Below are 16,195 nucleotides of genomic sequence, written 5' to 3'. Positions count from 1 at the left end.
ACCTTAATATTTACGCTTGCTTTCTCAGCTTGCTCGTCTCCATCCCATCCTGCCCTTACACACAATAGGCGAAGAGAGAGAGAAAGAAAGCACGCCAGACTACGATGGCCAGGGGCGTGGGTCCGCCGGCGGCGCAGAGGAACCGCCCCGCCCCGCCCCCTCGAGCCCCGGCCCCGCCCAGGCCCTCGGAGGCCCCGCCCCCTGCATGCCGAATGCCATATAGGCGGCTGACGTCAGGCCGTTTGTTGTCATTGGCGGCTCCCAAGATGGCGTCCATCGTGGAAGGGCCGCTGAGCAAGTGGACTAACGTGATGAAGGGCTGGCAGTACCGTTGGTTCGTGCTGGACTACAACGCGGGGCTGCTGTCCTACTACACGGTGAGCGGCCGAGGCCGCGCCGCCGCGACGGCGGGCGGCGGGGAGCCCGGGCGGGGGTGCTCCGCCGCGGGGACCGCCGCGCGCGAGGTCCCCCTGTGGAGGAGGGCTTTGCGTGCGGGCAGCCAATGACCGGGAGGGGGACGCGGCCCCGGCCAGTGAGCAGCGCCGGCCGGCCGGTGTGTGGGCCGGGGGTGGGGTGGGCGGCGAGCGGGGTGCCCCAGGGAGTGGTCCCGGGCGAGGTGGGCTGCGCGCCTCGGCCGGGGCGGGTGGGCGTAGTCCCGGGGCGGCCGTGCGCTCCCCAGCCCGGGCGCTGGCCGCACCCTTCGGCTCCGCTCCGGGGCTGGAAGAGCGCTGCCCTGTCGGAGCAGTGGTCAGACGAGCCTGGCCAGGTGCGGAGGTGACCCTTGTCCACACCCCGGGCTCCGAGAGGCCGCCCGGCCGGTGCGGCTCGGCCGTCCCACCCCCGGGGGCGCGAGGGTAACGGACTCCGTAACTTTGGACTGTTCCCTCTGCGCGGATTTTCTTCCTCCTGCTTGCGGAGATGTGGGAAGGGATCCCGGCGCGGTCGCCTTAAAAGTTGTGCCCCGCGGAGGGCAGAGTGTTCGACTTCGCTGTCGTTGACGCGAGTCAGTGGTCAGGGTAGGTAGTGGACGTGCCGTGAAGCCTGTGTTCTCGCTGCCTCTTCCACCCCCATCGCATTGGAGGCGGACGGTGGGCGGTGTTGGAGAGATGGGTGACGGGGTGACTTTCTTTGAGTTCGTGAAGGCTTTACAAAATGATAGGCGAAAAAGGAAGAAATGCAGGCGTGGGAGAAAAGTTTAGCGTTGAAATAGGGTTGCATATTCATTCATTTCAAAGCTGTTCCACCGGCGGTGTAGACACTGCCTTTCTTCTGGGGAGCTTTTTAGGGTAGTCCAGCGGGCACCTTAATTCATTTACCCTTAATAAATTTGCAAGACAGGTATTCATTATCCCCATTTGATGTTCCCATTTTACAGTTTTGGAATCTGAGGCTGCAGGCTTTTAGGCAATTAGCTCTAGAGCAGGCAGGCAAGCTAGCTGTAAGCGGCCAAGTCAGGGACCCATTAAACTGCCCTTTGCTACAGGAAGGAGAGAAGATGTGGTAAGTCGTTCAGCCGGCCTGCAAGGGTGAGGGATGGATGACCTGCACGATCCTTCTGGTAGGAACTTCTCTGTGTGTTGTTGATGGCGCCCAGGGCCTTGCACATTCCAGGTCGACACTTTACCACCAACCCGCATTCCTGGCCTCTTTTCTACAAGATCTAACTTTTCTAAAAAATCAAACTTTACTGAGACAAAGACGTATCGTTCGAAGCCGAATACTGTGGCCTGTATATGTAACCTCCCTATGTCCGCATTTTGGATTGGGAATTTTAAGGTCAAGCCATGTTGGGGTAACTAATGAGACCTTGTCTCAAAACAAACAAACAAACAAACAAAAAGGGCAAGAACACACAAAAACATCCAAAAAAAAAATACTCAAGAACAAAAAATGTGCGCATACAAACACAGACGCCACATTGTTTAAGGTTATGTTGGGTGGAAAAGGAACAACTACATATTTTATCCTGAAAAAACTGATTATGAAAACCTATGACTCAGATAAATAAAGAATAACATCAAGTTTCATTAAATGTGAATGTGATGATCAGCAAATCCCATGGAACCTAGCCAGAAGATTCATGATGGAGTAATTTCAGTTAGTGGCAGCATAGAATTAAGTTACTCTTCAAATCCCAAATTTGTGTGGATCTGAATCTAGAGCCATCCTAGAGAGGTCCCAAGTTAAGATTCTAGGGAGCTCCTAGCCCAGATAAAATATTTCTGTGTGTGTGTGTTTGTTTCTGTCTCCTTGTCCTTGTCAATTTGGAGTGCTCGGACTTCTGGACTCCCTGTCCTTCTGACTAAGTTGAAGTTTTTCATAGACTTTTTTTCTGCCTTCTACCTTCTGAGACTAGGTTCCATAAAACATTATCCTTGTTAGAGGAAGGAGGGGTCATATTTCTCTAACTGCTGTTTAGAACAGTTCCCCTGAATTCTTCTGTTGTTTACTTGCAGAGAATTTCCACTATCTTGTGAGGAAAAAATGAGAGAAAGGAGAGCAGGAGTCTGACTGAAGGCAGGCAGTGGTCTGTCATTGGCTCAGTGCATCAGCGTTCTTATGGTCTAGCTATATTAATGATTTGTGTGTGGCTAATCGCTTTACAGCCGCACCTTCTAGAGAGGATATCTGAACTGGTTGTGCCACATTTTTTTTTTTTTTCTAATGGATTTGTTTTTCAGAGGTAAAACACTCAGCCAGTTTAAATGCAAACCAAGCAGGGCTGCTGTCAGTCAATGGTGGTGCCCTCAAGTGTTCTGACTCCCAGTTTCTCTGAGTCTCTCCATGAGGAAGAAGGCTGCTTGGTTTAGTTCCCCACAAGTGGCTATTTCAAGGCCAGTGCTGGAGCTGGGGTAGGATCTGAAGGCCAAGGGCAGGCAGGTGGCCACGTAGGAGCAAAGGACATGAGCCAATATGGCCACACCAACCCAGGACTCACTTGTCAGTTGTGCCACATTTTAATCAGGGCAGCAAATAGTCACACCATTCCTTGTTTTCAAAATTACTTGAGTTCTAGTCTGGCTCTATGACCGTTGATCTCTTTTGGGTCACTCCAGAAAATTCTAAACTAGATTGCCCTTGCTTCAGAGCCAGCCTCTGCTGAGAATCAGTATCAAATAATCCTGGGATTGAGCTAATCCCTAGGATTGAACTGAAATAGCTTCAGCCAAGCCTTTTCTCAGCCTAGAGCTTCACCAACATTTACCAAACTCTGGTGATGGAATGATCCTTTTTTTTCTTTTTTTATTAAACACTACATTATTAGCTGGGCATGGTGGCCCACGCCTTTAATCCCAGTACTCGGGAGGCAGAAGCAGGTGGATCTCTGAGTTCAAGGCGAGCCTAGTCTACAAAGTTGAGTCCAGGACAGGCAGTGCTACACAGAGAAACCTTGTCTTGAAAAACCAAAAAAAAAAACCAAAAAAAACCTTTTTAATTTTTGTATGTGTTTATCTATCTACAGGCAGGTTGTATGGCACAGTACCTGTGTGGAAGACAGGACAACTCAAGGCCGCCACTCCTTCCTCCTAGGATGTGGGTCCCGGGATAGAGCTCAGGTTGTCAGCTCAGCCTCGGTGGCAAGTGCCTTTACCTGCTGAGCCATCTCTCCAGCCTGGAGTGATCTTTTTGGTTTGGTTGTTTGCTTGTCTGTTTTGTTTTTTTGAGACAGGGTTTCTCTGCGGAGCCTTGGCTGTCCTTGTGGACTAGGCTGGCCTTGAACTCACAGAGATCCGCCTGCCTCTGCCTCCCAAGTGCTGGAATTGCAGGTGCTGGAGTGATCTTTTTACTTTCCTCTTTTCATTTGTTTCATCATCTCGTTGCCAGGCTGGGGGTCGGCCCCACAGTCCTCCGTGTGCATGCTCGGCAAACATGCTACCACTAACACACCCCAGCCCAACGCTTGGATTTTGAAGGAAAGCTTACTGTTTGCTTTCAGATCTAACTCACTATTCCTGTGTGTGTGGTGTGGTGCGGTGGTACGTGTGTACGATTTTTGAGACGGGGTCCCATTAGCCCTGGCTGACATTAACTCAGCCTCCTAATCACAGTCATTAGGTACGGTATAGTCTAGTGCTAGCTCGCTCAGCAGGGGTTTTTGCGGGGCTAAAATAGTGCAGTTAGTGTACATGCCTGGAGTGTAAGCGTTGATTCCTCCTGGGAGGAACTGGTCTAGCAGAGCAGATACCCAGACATCATCTTAAAGCAACGTGACAAGTGGCGAGATGGCTGAGAGAATAATGCTTGCTGCACACTCACAGCCGGCATCCAGGTCCCCACATCCTGTGTAAACACAGAGCAGGCTTGGTGGCTGCTGGAATTGTAGCACCCTCAAGACAGACGGGGATCCACTGGGCCAGCTAGAGTAGGCAGAATTAGTGGGCCCGAGGTTCAGCACGAGACCCCAACTCAGTAAAACCAGAATGGTCGAGGATGACATCCTGCGTTAACTTGAGGCCTCCACACACATGTACCCCAAACATGTGCACACGTGTACATATAATGCATATAACGCACACACAGTACACTCATGTGCACGCACATACACCAAATCATTGTGACAAGGTAAATAATAGAAATAGAAATCTGCAGAAGTATGGCCCAGAAAAGACTAGAAGGACATTTGAATCCAGACGTAAGGGATGAAGGTTGAGAAGAGAAAAAGGCTGGTTTTTTTTTTTTTTCTTTCTCTTTTGGTTTTGGTTTTTTCAAGGCAGGGTTTCTCTGTGTAGTGTTGGCTGAACTTGAACTCACAGCAGTCCGCCTGCCTCTGCCTCCCTGGGTGCTGGGATTAAAGGTGTGCACCACCGCACCCAGCTGAAAAAGGCTGTTTTAGGCAATAGGAAAGCAAGAATAGAGCGAAGCTTCAACACTTAGGTTGTTTTGGGAAGGTTTTGCAAGTTTCTCAGCAGCACTAATATGAAGATGTATTTGAGAGATGATAGGAGATTGAATCTACAAGATGTATGGAGTCATAGTTCAGGCCTGGAGATAGATAAGCCCTTACTGGGTGCCAGCACAGAGCTGTTTCTCATTGCATTGTTGTTGTCATTTTAGTTTTTAAATTGTTTGTGTATAGTACATTATGTGTCCACCTGCATGTGTCCAGTGTGTGTGTGAGGGTTGACACTGTCTTGCTCAGTCGTCCATTTTATTTATTTAAAAAAATTAAATTTTATGTAAATGGATGTTTTGCTTGCATGCATGTCTGTGCATCACGCGTGTGCCTGACGCAGGAGTGAGTCAGATTCCCTGGAATTGGCGTTTGAGCTTCCTTTTGGGTTCCGGGAGTTAAATCCAGGTCCTCTGGAAGAGCAGCCAGCACCCTGGAGTGCTGAGCTGTCTCTCCAGCCCCTTCTGCCATAGTTTTTGAGACCAGATTGAACTGAAGCTCACCCTTTGTCTCTTCTGGCTTGCCACTGTGTCCCAGGGATCCACCTACTCCTATGTTTCCAGCCCCAGCGCTGGTGTCGCAGACGCCTGGTTGGTGTGCCTGGCTTTATGCCAGTCCTTGGGACCCAAACTTAGGGCCTCATGCTTGTGTGCTGGGCACTGTACTGACTGAGCCATCTCTTCAGCACTCTACAGGTTGGCCTCAAATGTGAATCTTATTTATTTATTTATTTGTAGTTTCTCAAGACAGGGTTGCCCTGTGTAGCCCTGGCTGTCCAGGAACTCTCTCTGTAGACAAGGCTCCCAATTGCTGGGATTAAAGGCGTGCACCACCACCACCACCACCGATGCCTGGGCTGTGAGCTCTATTTTTGTTACTAGACAGTCTGGCCAGAGACAGCTAAGGATTTAAGTTTGAGAACACTATGGAACTATATCAGCTATTAATGTGAGTCACGATCGTAAAAAAGAAACAAGAAGGGAGGAATATTGGAGGAGATAGTTTTTTGAGGGGTTGGAAGGTGAGGAAGTTGGGAGAGTGTATAATTCGCTTACTTGGCAAGTATTTCTAGAGTATCTACTGTTCAGAACCTTTTACTGAGAAATCCTTAGCAAATGACATGGAAGCCACCTTATTGTCCTAACACCTCCAGTGTGCTGGAGGGCATCGCAGCTAGAAGCTTTGGGGTGCATGTGATGTTGGGGTACCTCTGACAGTCTTAGCAGGCTGGGATAGGTTTTCCAGAGGAAACAGGGTTGTTGCGACCTGAGTGGTGAAGAGAGAGAGGTTAAGCACATGAGCAGAGAGGGAGACGCAGGGCGGAAATGCTTTTGGAAGAGGCAGGTAAGGAGTTTGGGTCAGAGGTTGGCTGTGGTGAATCGACCTTGCCCGCTTAGCTAGCAGAAGCGGGGTGTGGTGGGTCAGGAAAGGCTTTCTTGGCATTTCAACTTGAAATGCTAAGCAATTTGAACTTTATCCTTAGGGCGCTGAAGAGCCATATCCTAAGTGCTTTTATTATTGAAAATACTTTTACTGTAGAAAATTTCAAACTTGTAAAAAGAGGATAGCACAGTGAGTTATTGACGCCCAGACAACCCTCAGCATGTGGCAGCTCTTTATTAGTACTGCCATCAGCTCCTTTCTTCTCTGTTCCTTCCTGCTCTTCCTTCTTTCCACGGGCTCTTGTGGAGCCTGGGCTGTCCTCAGACCCTTATAGCTAAAGATGACCTTGAGCTGATCCTCCTGCCTCTACGTCCCAAGCAGGGGGACCACAGATGTATGGCACCACACCCAGTGCGTGCGTGTGCGCGTGTGAAGACAGGGTCTCACTGTGTAGCCAGAGCTATTCTTAAACTCACAGGATTGCCGGTGAGGGGTGCCATGCCCAGCTAAATTGGATTATTATTATTGTTATTATTATTTTGGTTTTAGAGCCAGGGTTTCCCTGTGTAGCCTTGGCTGTCCTGAACTCACTTTGTAGTTCAGGCTGGCCTCGAACTCACAGAGATCCACCTGCCTTTGCCTCCCCAAGTACTGGGATTACAGGTGTGTGCCACTGCACCCAGCTCAACTGGATTATTTTAAAACATTCTTTAAATACTATATTAAGGTTTATTTGTGACTATTTCAGCGTGTCTTCCTAGACATTAAGAGTTCTTAAAGAGCGTTTTAAAATTAAATTGTACTGCGTGTGCTCACCTGTGCATATTGAGTATTCCCAGAGGACAACTAGCCTGAGTCAGTTCTGTGTGTCCGGCATGCGGGTTCTGGGGTTAGAACTCAGCTAGCTCCTCAGGCTTGATGACAGGTCCCTCTGCTCTGCCATCCCAGTGGTCTAAGGTCTCTCATTTTTAAGAATGTTACTAAGATACCGACATTATTGTCGGACAGTAATGCTTTAATGGTATCAGATGCTGAGTGTGTGTGGCTTCCTGGCAGTCTTCACCACCACGCCCAGCCTTGCTTTAGTCCGGGCTCTGCACAAGATCCACACACACACATCCTGAGTGCTGGGGGCTGGAGAGTGGCTTGGTCTGTAGACGGCCTGCTGTGCAAATATCTCCAACACACATGTGCACACCTTTAATCCCAGCACTCGGGGGGAGGGGGGCAGGGGCAGGTGGATCTCTGTGAGTTCGAGTCCAGCCTGGTCTACAGCCTGAGTCTAGGACAGCCAGGGCTACACAGGGAAACCCTGTCTCAAAAAAGAATCACATTATTTTAATACTGATAGAGAAAAGCAAACAAATGGCTGGCTGAATAATTATTTTTCCTTCTTAATAACTTTATTTTAAGGACTATCTCTTCAGACTAGGACTGGCCTGCCCTCCCGCCCTCCTTCCCTCCTCGTCCCCCTCCTTAGCCTCCATCTTTCCCTTATTTTGAGATAGATTTGAGATAGAGTCTTGCTAGATAGCGCAGGCTAACTGACAGCCTTCAGCTAACTTTCTGCTTCAGCTTCCTGAGTGCATGGATTTCTTTTTAAAAATAAATTTAAAAAAGCTATTTTTTTTATTAATTACAGTTTATTTCCTGGATTTTGTCCACATAAGGCCTCTGTGTTCACTTTTTTTTTTTTTTTTGTATTTTATTTTAGCAGCATTTTGTTTTTTGAGACAAGATCTTGTTATATAGCTGATTTCAGACTTAGTATCTGCTTGCTTCCACATAGGACGTGGCTGACTTGGCAGTAATTATGGCAGAGCTGGGTATATGAACACCTGGGTGAAGATGCTCTGTGCCTCCGAGGCTGCTGGATTTCTCAACTCCCTCTTCCTCACAGGAAGGCCTTCCCCGGCCAGGGACAGTAAACCAGTCTTGCCGGCAGCACTCAGAACTACACCCTCTCACCTATCTAGATACTTTGTTCTTTCGCCTCCTTCATGTGGAAGAGGGCATCCGCTGTGCGCTGGCTTTCCTGGGCTCTGAGTTTTCAAGGATTTTATTCTGTGGGTTTTATCCTTTGCTTTATTTCCTCTTTTTCTCATTATCTTTAAGTCCTAGCTGTGTGAGCTTTCATTGTCTGTTAAAGATCTTATTAAGTAGCTGGGTGTGGTGGGTGCACATCTGTAATCTCAGCACTCAGGGGGGCAGCGTTCAAGGCCAGCCTTGTCTACAGAGTGAGTCTGGGACAGCAAAGGCTACACAGAGACTGTGTCTCAAAAAACTAAAAACTAAAACCCCAAAACCAAACAAAAACAAAAACAAAACCCAAAATCCAAAAAAACAAAACAAAATAACAAAACCAAAAACCAAAAAAAAAAAAAAAAAAAATAGACCTTAACAAGCATCTTAGCTGTGACAGGTTTTTTAAAAGGCTTATTTTTTTTAAAGATTCATTTTACTATTATTTTTAGCTATCTGTAGTTGCATGTGTGTGTGCTTGTGAATGTGTGCACGAGAGTGTACGTGCTGCTGGGGCAGAAGCACCAGCTCTCTTCGAGCTGGAGTTACAGAGGTTGTGAGCCACCATGTGGTGCTGGGAATTGAACCTGGGTCCTCTGGAGGGGGATCCAGTTCTCCTCTCCACCGAGTCAACAGTTCTGTGTAGATTTTAGACTGCCTATTGTTTTCATGTACCCACAGGCTGTCCTTCTCCATGATGGCGCACCGGGCCTCATGCTTTCTGCTCTCTGTACCTCAATAGCTTTATTTGGATTTAATTCACATTTCGTAGTTCATTCATCTAAATTAATGCAATTTGCTGTTTTTAGTAAACTCGGCAAACCGTGACTTCTCCACAGTTTAGAAACCTTTCTTCACTCTTTAAACTCTATTGATGGTCGTTTGCTTCTTGCCAGCGCTTCATCTGCAAGTCCCTTCAGTACTTCCCAAGGTCTGCCCGAGTGTGGTATATATTAGTTCTTTGTAGCACTGAGTTTTTACTTACCTACTGCAAGGTGTTGTGGCTTAGATATTTTCTTTTTTAATTATTTAAAAGCCTTTTCCATACAGTGTATTGTCTGATCATATTTCTCCCCTCCCCCACATCCTCCCAGGTCCTCCCTTCCTCCCTACCCACCCATCTTCATTCTCTTTCGCTTTTTCTCTCTCCAACAAAACATGAAAATCAAAACCAACTAGTCAACAAACAAACAAAACTAATGTGACTAAAAATACCGAAACAAAACAAAAAACACGTAAAAAGCACGGAGCACTTTTACTCCTGAGCGTGGACTCTGTTCTAGTTCCGGGGTCAATGGAGAAAACTGGTTTCCTGGTTCCCGCAGCTGTCCGTGGCAATGGTCTCTTTCAGGGGCAGCCTTTGTGTTCATGCTGGGCTTTCGTATGGTTTGAGCTTGTGCGGTCTTAGGCATGCTGTCACAGTGTCTGGGAGTTCATGTGTGCTTGCACCCTGTTGTGTCTGGAAGGCAGCACTGGGTGTTTGTGTGCACATTCCACATCTTATTTCACTCCTCTGTTGTGGGTTATTAAGATTTATTATTGATTCATCTTTTAGTTAAGCAGCGGTTATTCCTAAACCAGCTGTATACCCAAATCGCCACACAGAGACTGGGGTTTATTTAATTAACCAGAGCACAATGCTGGGCAATGGAGAGACTAGGGTGGGATATCCTGGTCCGGAGGGGAGAGAAGTAATCCAGTGGGCAGAGAGGAGAGCAAGATGGCCAGGGCAGGACTTCAGACCATGAGGAGAGATGAACCGGACCAAACGTATGACTAAAAGCAAGTATAATGGGTGAATCTGAATGGTAGGAAATTATGTGGGTTTGGGTGTTTAGGATGGAGTAACTATGGCCCAGCATTGTGCTCTAGGTTAACTAAATATATCCCAGTCTCTGCGTGGTGATTTACAGCTAGATTAGGAATAACCACTGTTTAATTAAAAGATAAATCAGTAATAAATATTAATAAACAACAACATTCATCAGAGACAGTTGATAGAGATGGATTGTTAATGCTTTTTGACTGTTAGGACTAATGCCACCATGAGCTTGTGTGTGCAAGTTTTGCTGTAAGAGTCCATTTCCATTTCTTGGTATAGATCTAGGATTGGAGTTGCCCGGTCCTGTGATCACTCCTAGTCCAACCCTTTGCGGAGCCACCAGACTGTTTTTCGGGTGGCTCTCTAGCTGTGTGAGGGATCCAGTTTCAGGACCGTCTGTTCCTTCAGTTTGCTCAGTCGTCCCAAAGGGTGTGAGCTACCCGCTTTCTCACTTGTGTTCTCATTATGGTTCTTCTACCTTTTCATGTGTCATTGATCAGTTGAAGGTCTTTGGAGAAATACTGGTGCATAGCCACACCAATTTTAGAGTCCAAGTTTCATTATTATTTTTCTTTTTTTGTTGCAAGGGTTTGGGGCAGGGAGATGGCTCAGTGACTCAGGGTGATTGCTGCCAAGACCGCGATGACCTGAGTGTGAGTCTTTGGGACCCACGTGGTAGGCGGAGAGGTGAGAATTGGTCCCTGCAAGTTCTTCTCTGCCCTCCACATGTGTGGCGTGGCACGCACGCGCGCACACACAATTTTTAAAATAAAGAGTTTGATTTTTTTTCCTCTCCACCTTGTTGAGACAGAGTCTCCTGTGGCCCTTGCTGGGTTCAAACTATCCATGTAGCTGAGGATGACCTTGAACTTCTGATTTTTCTGCTTTGGGTGCAGGCATTGCCACCATGCCCAGCTGAACTTTCTGTTTCCAGGGTACCGATTTGGTATTAGCGCTTGGTTTGCGACTGCTCTGTTTGAGATCTGCTCTGTTTGAGACCTCATTCCTTTTTCTTTCGGGTGCAGTGTTAGTGCACACGTCAGAGCTGTGCATGGTAAGCGGGCACTTGCACTGGTGCACATGCTGTGGCATCTCTGTTGGTAGTGCCCTTTAATGCACAGAGGGTCCAGTTTATTCTCCTGGGGCCATACACTCTCGGCATCAAATCTCAGACATCAGCGACTCCTCTAATGTCATAGAACAGCACCTGATCGTGTCCACAATCACAAGGTGCTCTCCATGTGGCGTTTCTGCCCAAGGTGAGGACCACTGTCCTTGCTGGGAGCAGGGCAGAGCAGGTCACTTTACAGTGATCAGCAAGTGGACTGGGGTGGCGCTGAGGGAGGTACAGGACACAGCCCAGCCCCTGCTCCCGTGACTAGGCCATTTCCCAGCATTCCCGGCACCCATCACCCCGCAGTGGTTTGGACCAGGTTTTGACTCCCGGACTAGGTGAGCCTTCAGGGCCTGACCCCTCACAGGCAGCCAGGCCTCTAGCACAGGTCTCCCGTGGGGACGCTTCATGTGCACATTTCAGCTGAGATACTTTTGCCTTTGAGTTTAGTCAGCTGGATTTGGGAAATAAGAATAAATCTCCGGTAGGTAGCCCCTGTGCTGTGTGTGCCACACTTTAACGATCAGCTTCTGTCGTGGTTTTAGTATCAGGACCTCACTGTGTGGCCAGGGCTGGCCTCGCTGGCTTTCGGCCCCCCGCCACAGGGTGCTGGGGCTAGGCGACGGCACCAGCATACCTGGGTCTCTCTTTTCTGAGTCTTGAACATTTCAAAGCGATTAGGATTGGTAATGAACCAGGGCTTGTTTGCTTGCGTTGATTTGAAACTGCCTTACAAAATGGTTTTCCTCTCATTTTAAAAGCAAAACATTTCTAGTCTCAAGTCTTAGGGAATTTCTTAACCCTTACGCATGGCTCTGGAGTCTCAGCTACTTCCTTATTCTCACCTTGGTGATAGAAATTCTTTACGGAAATGGTTTCTGAAGAAGCGTTGGTTGATTCTTAATATTTACCTCTTTTTATATTTACATACTAGATTTCAAATGCTTTCGCTAGCTAACTTGGGAATCAACTTGAACAGATTTTTTTGCAAACATTCTTTTCGGAATCCTAAGCTCCAAATATGATCAAGGAGTTTTGGAGCACAGCCCTTTTCTAAATTGGGCTCTGCAGAGTGAGTGTGGGGATGCTACAGCGTCGAAGCTTCATGGGTCCAGCTGCTGTTCTTGCTAACGAGATTTGTGTTTCTGAGTTACATGTATTTAAAGTTGGGGGCTGCCTTTTCATTTGCTTGTGTGTGTCCATGTGTGTGCATGTGTGCAGATGTCCATCATAGCACACATACTGGGCTCAGAGAACAGCTTGTGGTAGTCAGTTCTTTGCCCTGTGTGTTCTGGGAATCAAACTCAGGTCGCCATTTTGTAGTGAGTGCCTCTCTCCACGGAGACCACAGCTCACTGTCCACTGAGACCATGGCTCACTGTCCACCAGGCCCCGGCTCTCTCTTCACCAGCCCATGGCTCATTCTTCACTGAAACCAGGCTCACTGTCCACCGAGACCACGGCTCGCTGTCCACCGGGTGACGGCTCACTCTCCACTGAGACCACAGCTCACTCTCCACCAGGACCACCGCTCATTGTCCACCGGGCCACAGCTCACTGTCCACCGAGACCATGGTCCACTCTCCACAGCTCACTCTCTTCCAGGCCACTGTCCACCAGACCACGGCTCACTCTTCCCGGGCCATGGCTCTCCACAGGGCCATAGCTCACTCTCTGCCAAGACCATGGTTCACTCTTTAAAATGTTAGGGCTTTTCTTCTAGTTCACTTTTCTCATTTTATTTTGTACCCATATTGGGTCTTTTTTTAAGTCAGAAAAAAGTTCCTCAGGCGATTTTTGATAAAGATATGAAATTGAATGATAAATAATAGATTATAATTTCACAGTTTAGGGGGCAAATACTAATATTGAAGCACAGAGTGCTTAGAATTTAACACTTCCTCATTATTTTCCTTCGTCAACTCTTTAAAAAAAGCATGAATCAATATTGAGTGTTTGGGGTGGTATTTGGCAAACAAAACAAGTCCGCATTGAGGCCTAGTGCACATTACTGACGTGATGTAAATAATTTGTGAAGCGTGTGCTGCTTTTTAGTATTTAATATTTAACTTGATAAAGAATGCAAACTCCTAAGTCTTCATGGCTGTCCCTAATTGAACTGATGGTTCTCTTCCCTGAGTTGTTAGCCTGAAATTCTCCTTCAAAGATAAAATTGTCCTCATAAAAAGAAGAGTGAAAGAGCCCAGTGTGGAGTCAGGGCCCTTGAAATCCTAGTGCTCTGGAGACGGAGGCAGAGGGATGACCCAGAGTTCAAGGTTCTGGGCCAGGACAATCCTGTTTCAGAAACCCCTGAACAAACCAAACAGACAGTGAGAGGGCTGGGGCTGAGCTTAGTGGGGAGTGTTTGCCTAGCGTACCCGCCTCCCTGGATCCAACCCTCAGAACCCAAACCCAGGGCAGTATGGTGAGCTCCAGGCCGGCAGTGAAAGCCTGCCTCTCACAGTGCAGATTCCTAGGTAGAATGCCAGAGCGCCAGCCTTCACTCCTAAGTTTGAAATCCCCAACGCTTTGAATTCTGAAAGCCTTTTCTCTAAATTTATGACATTTTTGTTTGAAAGCAAAGCCTGTGTTGAATTAATGTGTGGCTATTTATAGTCGTCACTACTCTTATAAATATGTATATGCTGTGCTGCAGAGGTCGCAATGTGCTGTGAGCTCTGCCTGCCTGGTTACCCCGGGCTGTATGGCAGGTCTGGTTTCTACCTGATTCTCATAACATATGCATATTACCTTTCTACACCTGTGAATTTGAAGAGATACCAAAAGGTGATGGCTTAAAAGATGCAGGCGTGTTTGCTGAGTGGGCTGTCTTAGAGTTTGTGAACCAGGCAACTGAGAAGGAAGCAGGGCCCTGGCCTGTGAGCGCGCACTGCTGACCGCTCTGTGGGTGAAATCTCCCCGAGGACAGGAAGGGCACTAGTCAGTCCCTGGCCACAGAGACACTTTAAGGAAATCTTGGATTATGCAGGCTTACTGGACCAGTGTAGACATACCTGCGGTTTGTACTCTGATTCTCTCGCTTGCTGTCTGTGATTGACGATGGTCAAGTTTTTTTCAACATTTCCCTTTGGTTTCTCAGTTATGAAATAGTTGCAGTTAGGGCAGGCGACATGGCCCAGCAGGTAAAAAACTCCTGCTCTCCTAGCTGGACACCCCAAATTTGATCCCGGGAACTCATGGTGGAGGGAGAGAACTGATTCTTAAAAGTTGTCTTTTCTCAGCTGGGAAAGCACTGCAGGAAGCAAGTGAGTATATGGCGTGGTGGGAGAGAGAAAAGCCAAGTGGCCTGTGAGCTATGAGGAGAGGTGGAACTGGAGACACACCAGCAGTGAGCCGCAGCCTGATGTGAGAGACCTATGCAGCTACCAGAGGCCATGGTGATGTCTGGGCCATGCTGCCGCCAAGGGCCCTGTCTGGGCCTATGGTCCTCTGCAGTGTGGCTCTAAGTTGATGTCCGGTGGCCTGTACTGCCGCTGAAGCCTGTGAGGATGTCTGTGGCCTGCACTACCGCCGGAGGCTATGAGGATATCTGTGGCTTGCACTACGACTGAAGGCTGTGAGGATGTCTGTGGCCTGCACTGACGCTGAAGGCTGTGAGGATATCCATGGCCTGTACTGCAGTCTGAAACCATTCTGGTGTCTGAGGACTGTGCTGGGCTGGCTCCTCCCCATGTGCCATTGGCCACCACGTGGCTCAGAAGAGGTTGGACCTGCCCCTCACCTGGCCAGCGGGAGAGCTGGCTGTGGTGGTGTGGACTTGGGAAGGCTGGCAGCCTGACCAACTCAACTGCCACCCATCCCTTTCCCATCTGTGAGCTGCTGGTGAAGGGACCCATAGCCTCAGGATGCCCAGGACTCAGGGCAACAGCAGGATGTCTGAGAGTCTCGAGGAAGGTCCAGCATGGATGTGGTAGCAGAAGCTGGGGGCCTCAGACTAGCCTAATGGCCCAGTGCCGTGAACTCCTGAGGTAAAGCAGTTGGAGGAAAGGTACACACTCAGGATGCGGGAAAGGCAGGAGCGGAATGGAATGTGGAATGGTCCACACGCAGAAGGCAGCAGTGGACATGGGGGCAGGCCCTTGCCAGAGGGGTGGGCAACATGGATTTTGTTGTTGTTCTTTTCTTTTTTAATTTTAATTTTTGACAGTGAGGCTACAAGGGTGGAGGGCAGATATGGAAGGGTGGGGAGATGAGTGGGATTGGGGTGAATGACGCAAAATTTTGAAAGATTCAATCAAAAATTACGTATAAAGAGTTGTCTTTTGTCATAAACAAAACAAACAAAAGTTGTCTTTTGAGCAAGGCAAGAGATTGCTGTGTATTCCAGGCCAGCATGTGTTACAGACTGGAGTGAAACCCTGTCTGTGACAAATAAGTAGAAAAGGAGCTTGTCTCGGAATCGCACTGTGGCAGACCTGCCCGTAAGGAAAGCACTGGCACAGGCTTTGGCCAGCACACGTGGGTAGTGATAACCAGCGCCAGCGTTTGTAACACCCTGAGATATGTACGTGGTCTCGCCCAAAGCCAGCGTGTCCTGCTCACTAATTCACAGCGAGAAGTGGAGCAGCAGCTTCGCTGTCTGCCTGCTGCACTAGATGTGTAGCTCCTGAAAGCAGGGATGTGGGATGCCAAGTTCATAAGCAGCACAGGCCAAGGGCAGTCTCCTGCTACAGATGTTTAATGGCGTGACAAGGAAATGCAGTATCGACACGGAGACACACCCTTTACCAGAACCCACACTCTGTGGTTCTCGTTTTGACCTGCTTTCGGCTGATTGTACCAAGTACAACAACAACAACAAAACAAAGTACAGCAACAGCAAAAAAACCCATTTCACGTATAGTTAAGTGACTTCCATTTCTTTATATCCTCATCACTATAACCTAATCGAAGCATAGAGAATTATCATCCTGCAAAGTTCCTGTCCTTTTCTTATATATCC

At 48.2% G+C, this 16,195-nt stretch overlaps 1 protein-coding gene across 6 annotated transcripts in view; it reads left to right on the top strand.

Moving 5' to 3' along the window:
- The first annotated feature begins 202 nt into the window (after window positions 1-202).
- Osbpl9 (oxysterol binding protein like 9) overlaps window positions 203-16,195 on the top strand; it is a 121,825-nt gene continuing 105,832 nt past the window's right edge. For all 6 annotated transcript variants that reach the window (XM_060366106.1, XM_060366105.1, XM_021660874.2 and 3 more), the window contains exon 1: window positions 203-377. In XM_060366106.1, the coding sequence (XP_060222089.1) occupies window positions 213-377 (165 nt within the window). In that variant the 5' untranslated portion in view covers window positions 203-212. The remainder of the gene's footprint in view (window positions 378-16,195) is intronic.

The sequence above is a fragment of the Meriones unguiculatus genome, chromosome 12, assembly GCF_030254825.1.
Source record: "Meriones unguiculatus strain TT.TT164.6M chromosome 12, Bangor_MerUng_6.1, whole genome shotgun sequence".
NCBI classification, from domain to species: Eukaryota; Metazoa; Chordata; class Mammalia; order Rodentia; family Muridae; genus Meriones; species Meriones unguiculatus.
The sequence above is the reverse complement of the archived record's forward strand: the minus strand, read 5'-3'. Positions and strand labels throughout refer to the sequence as shown.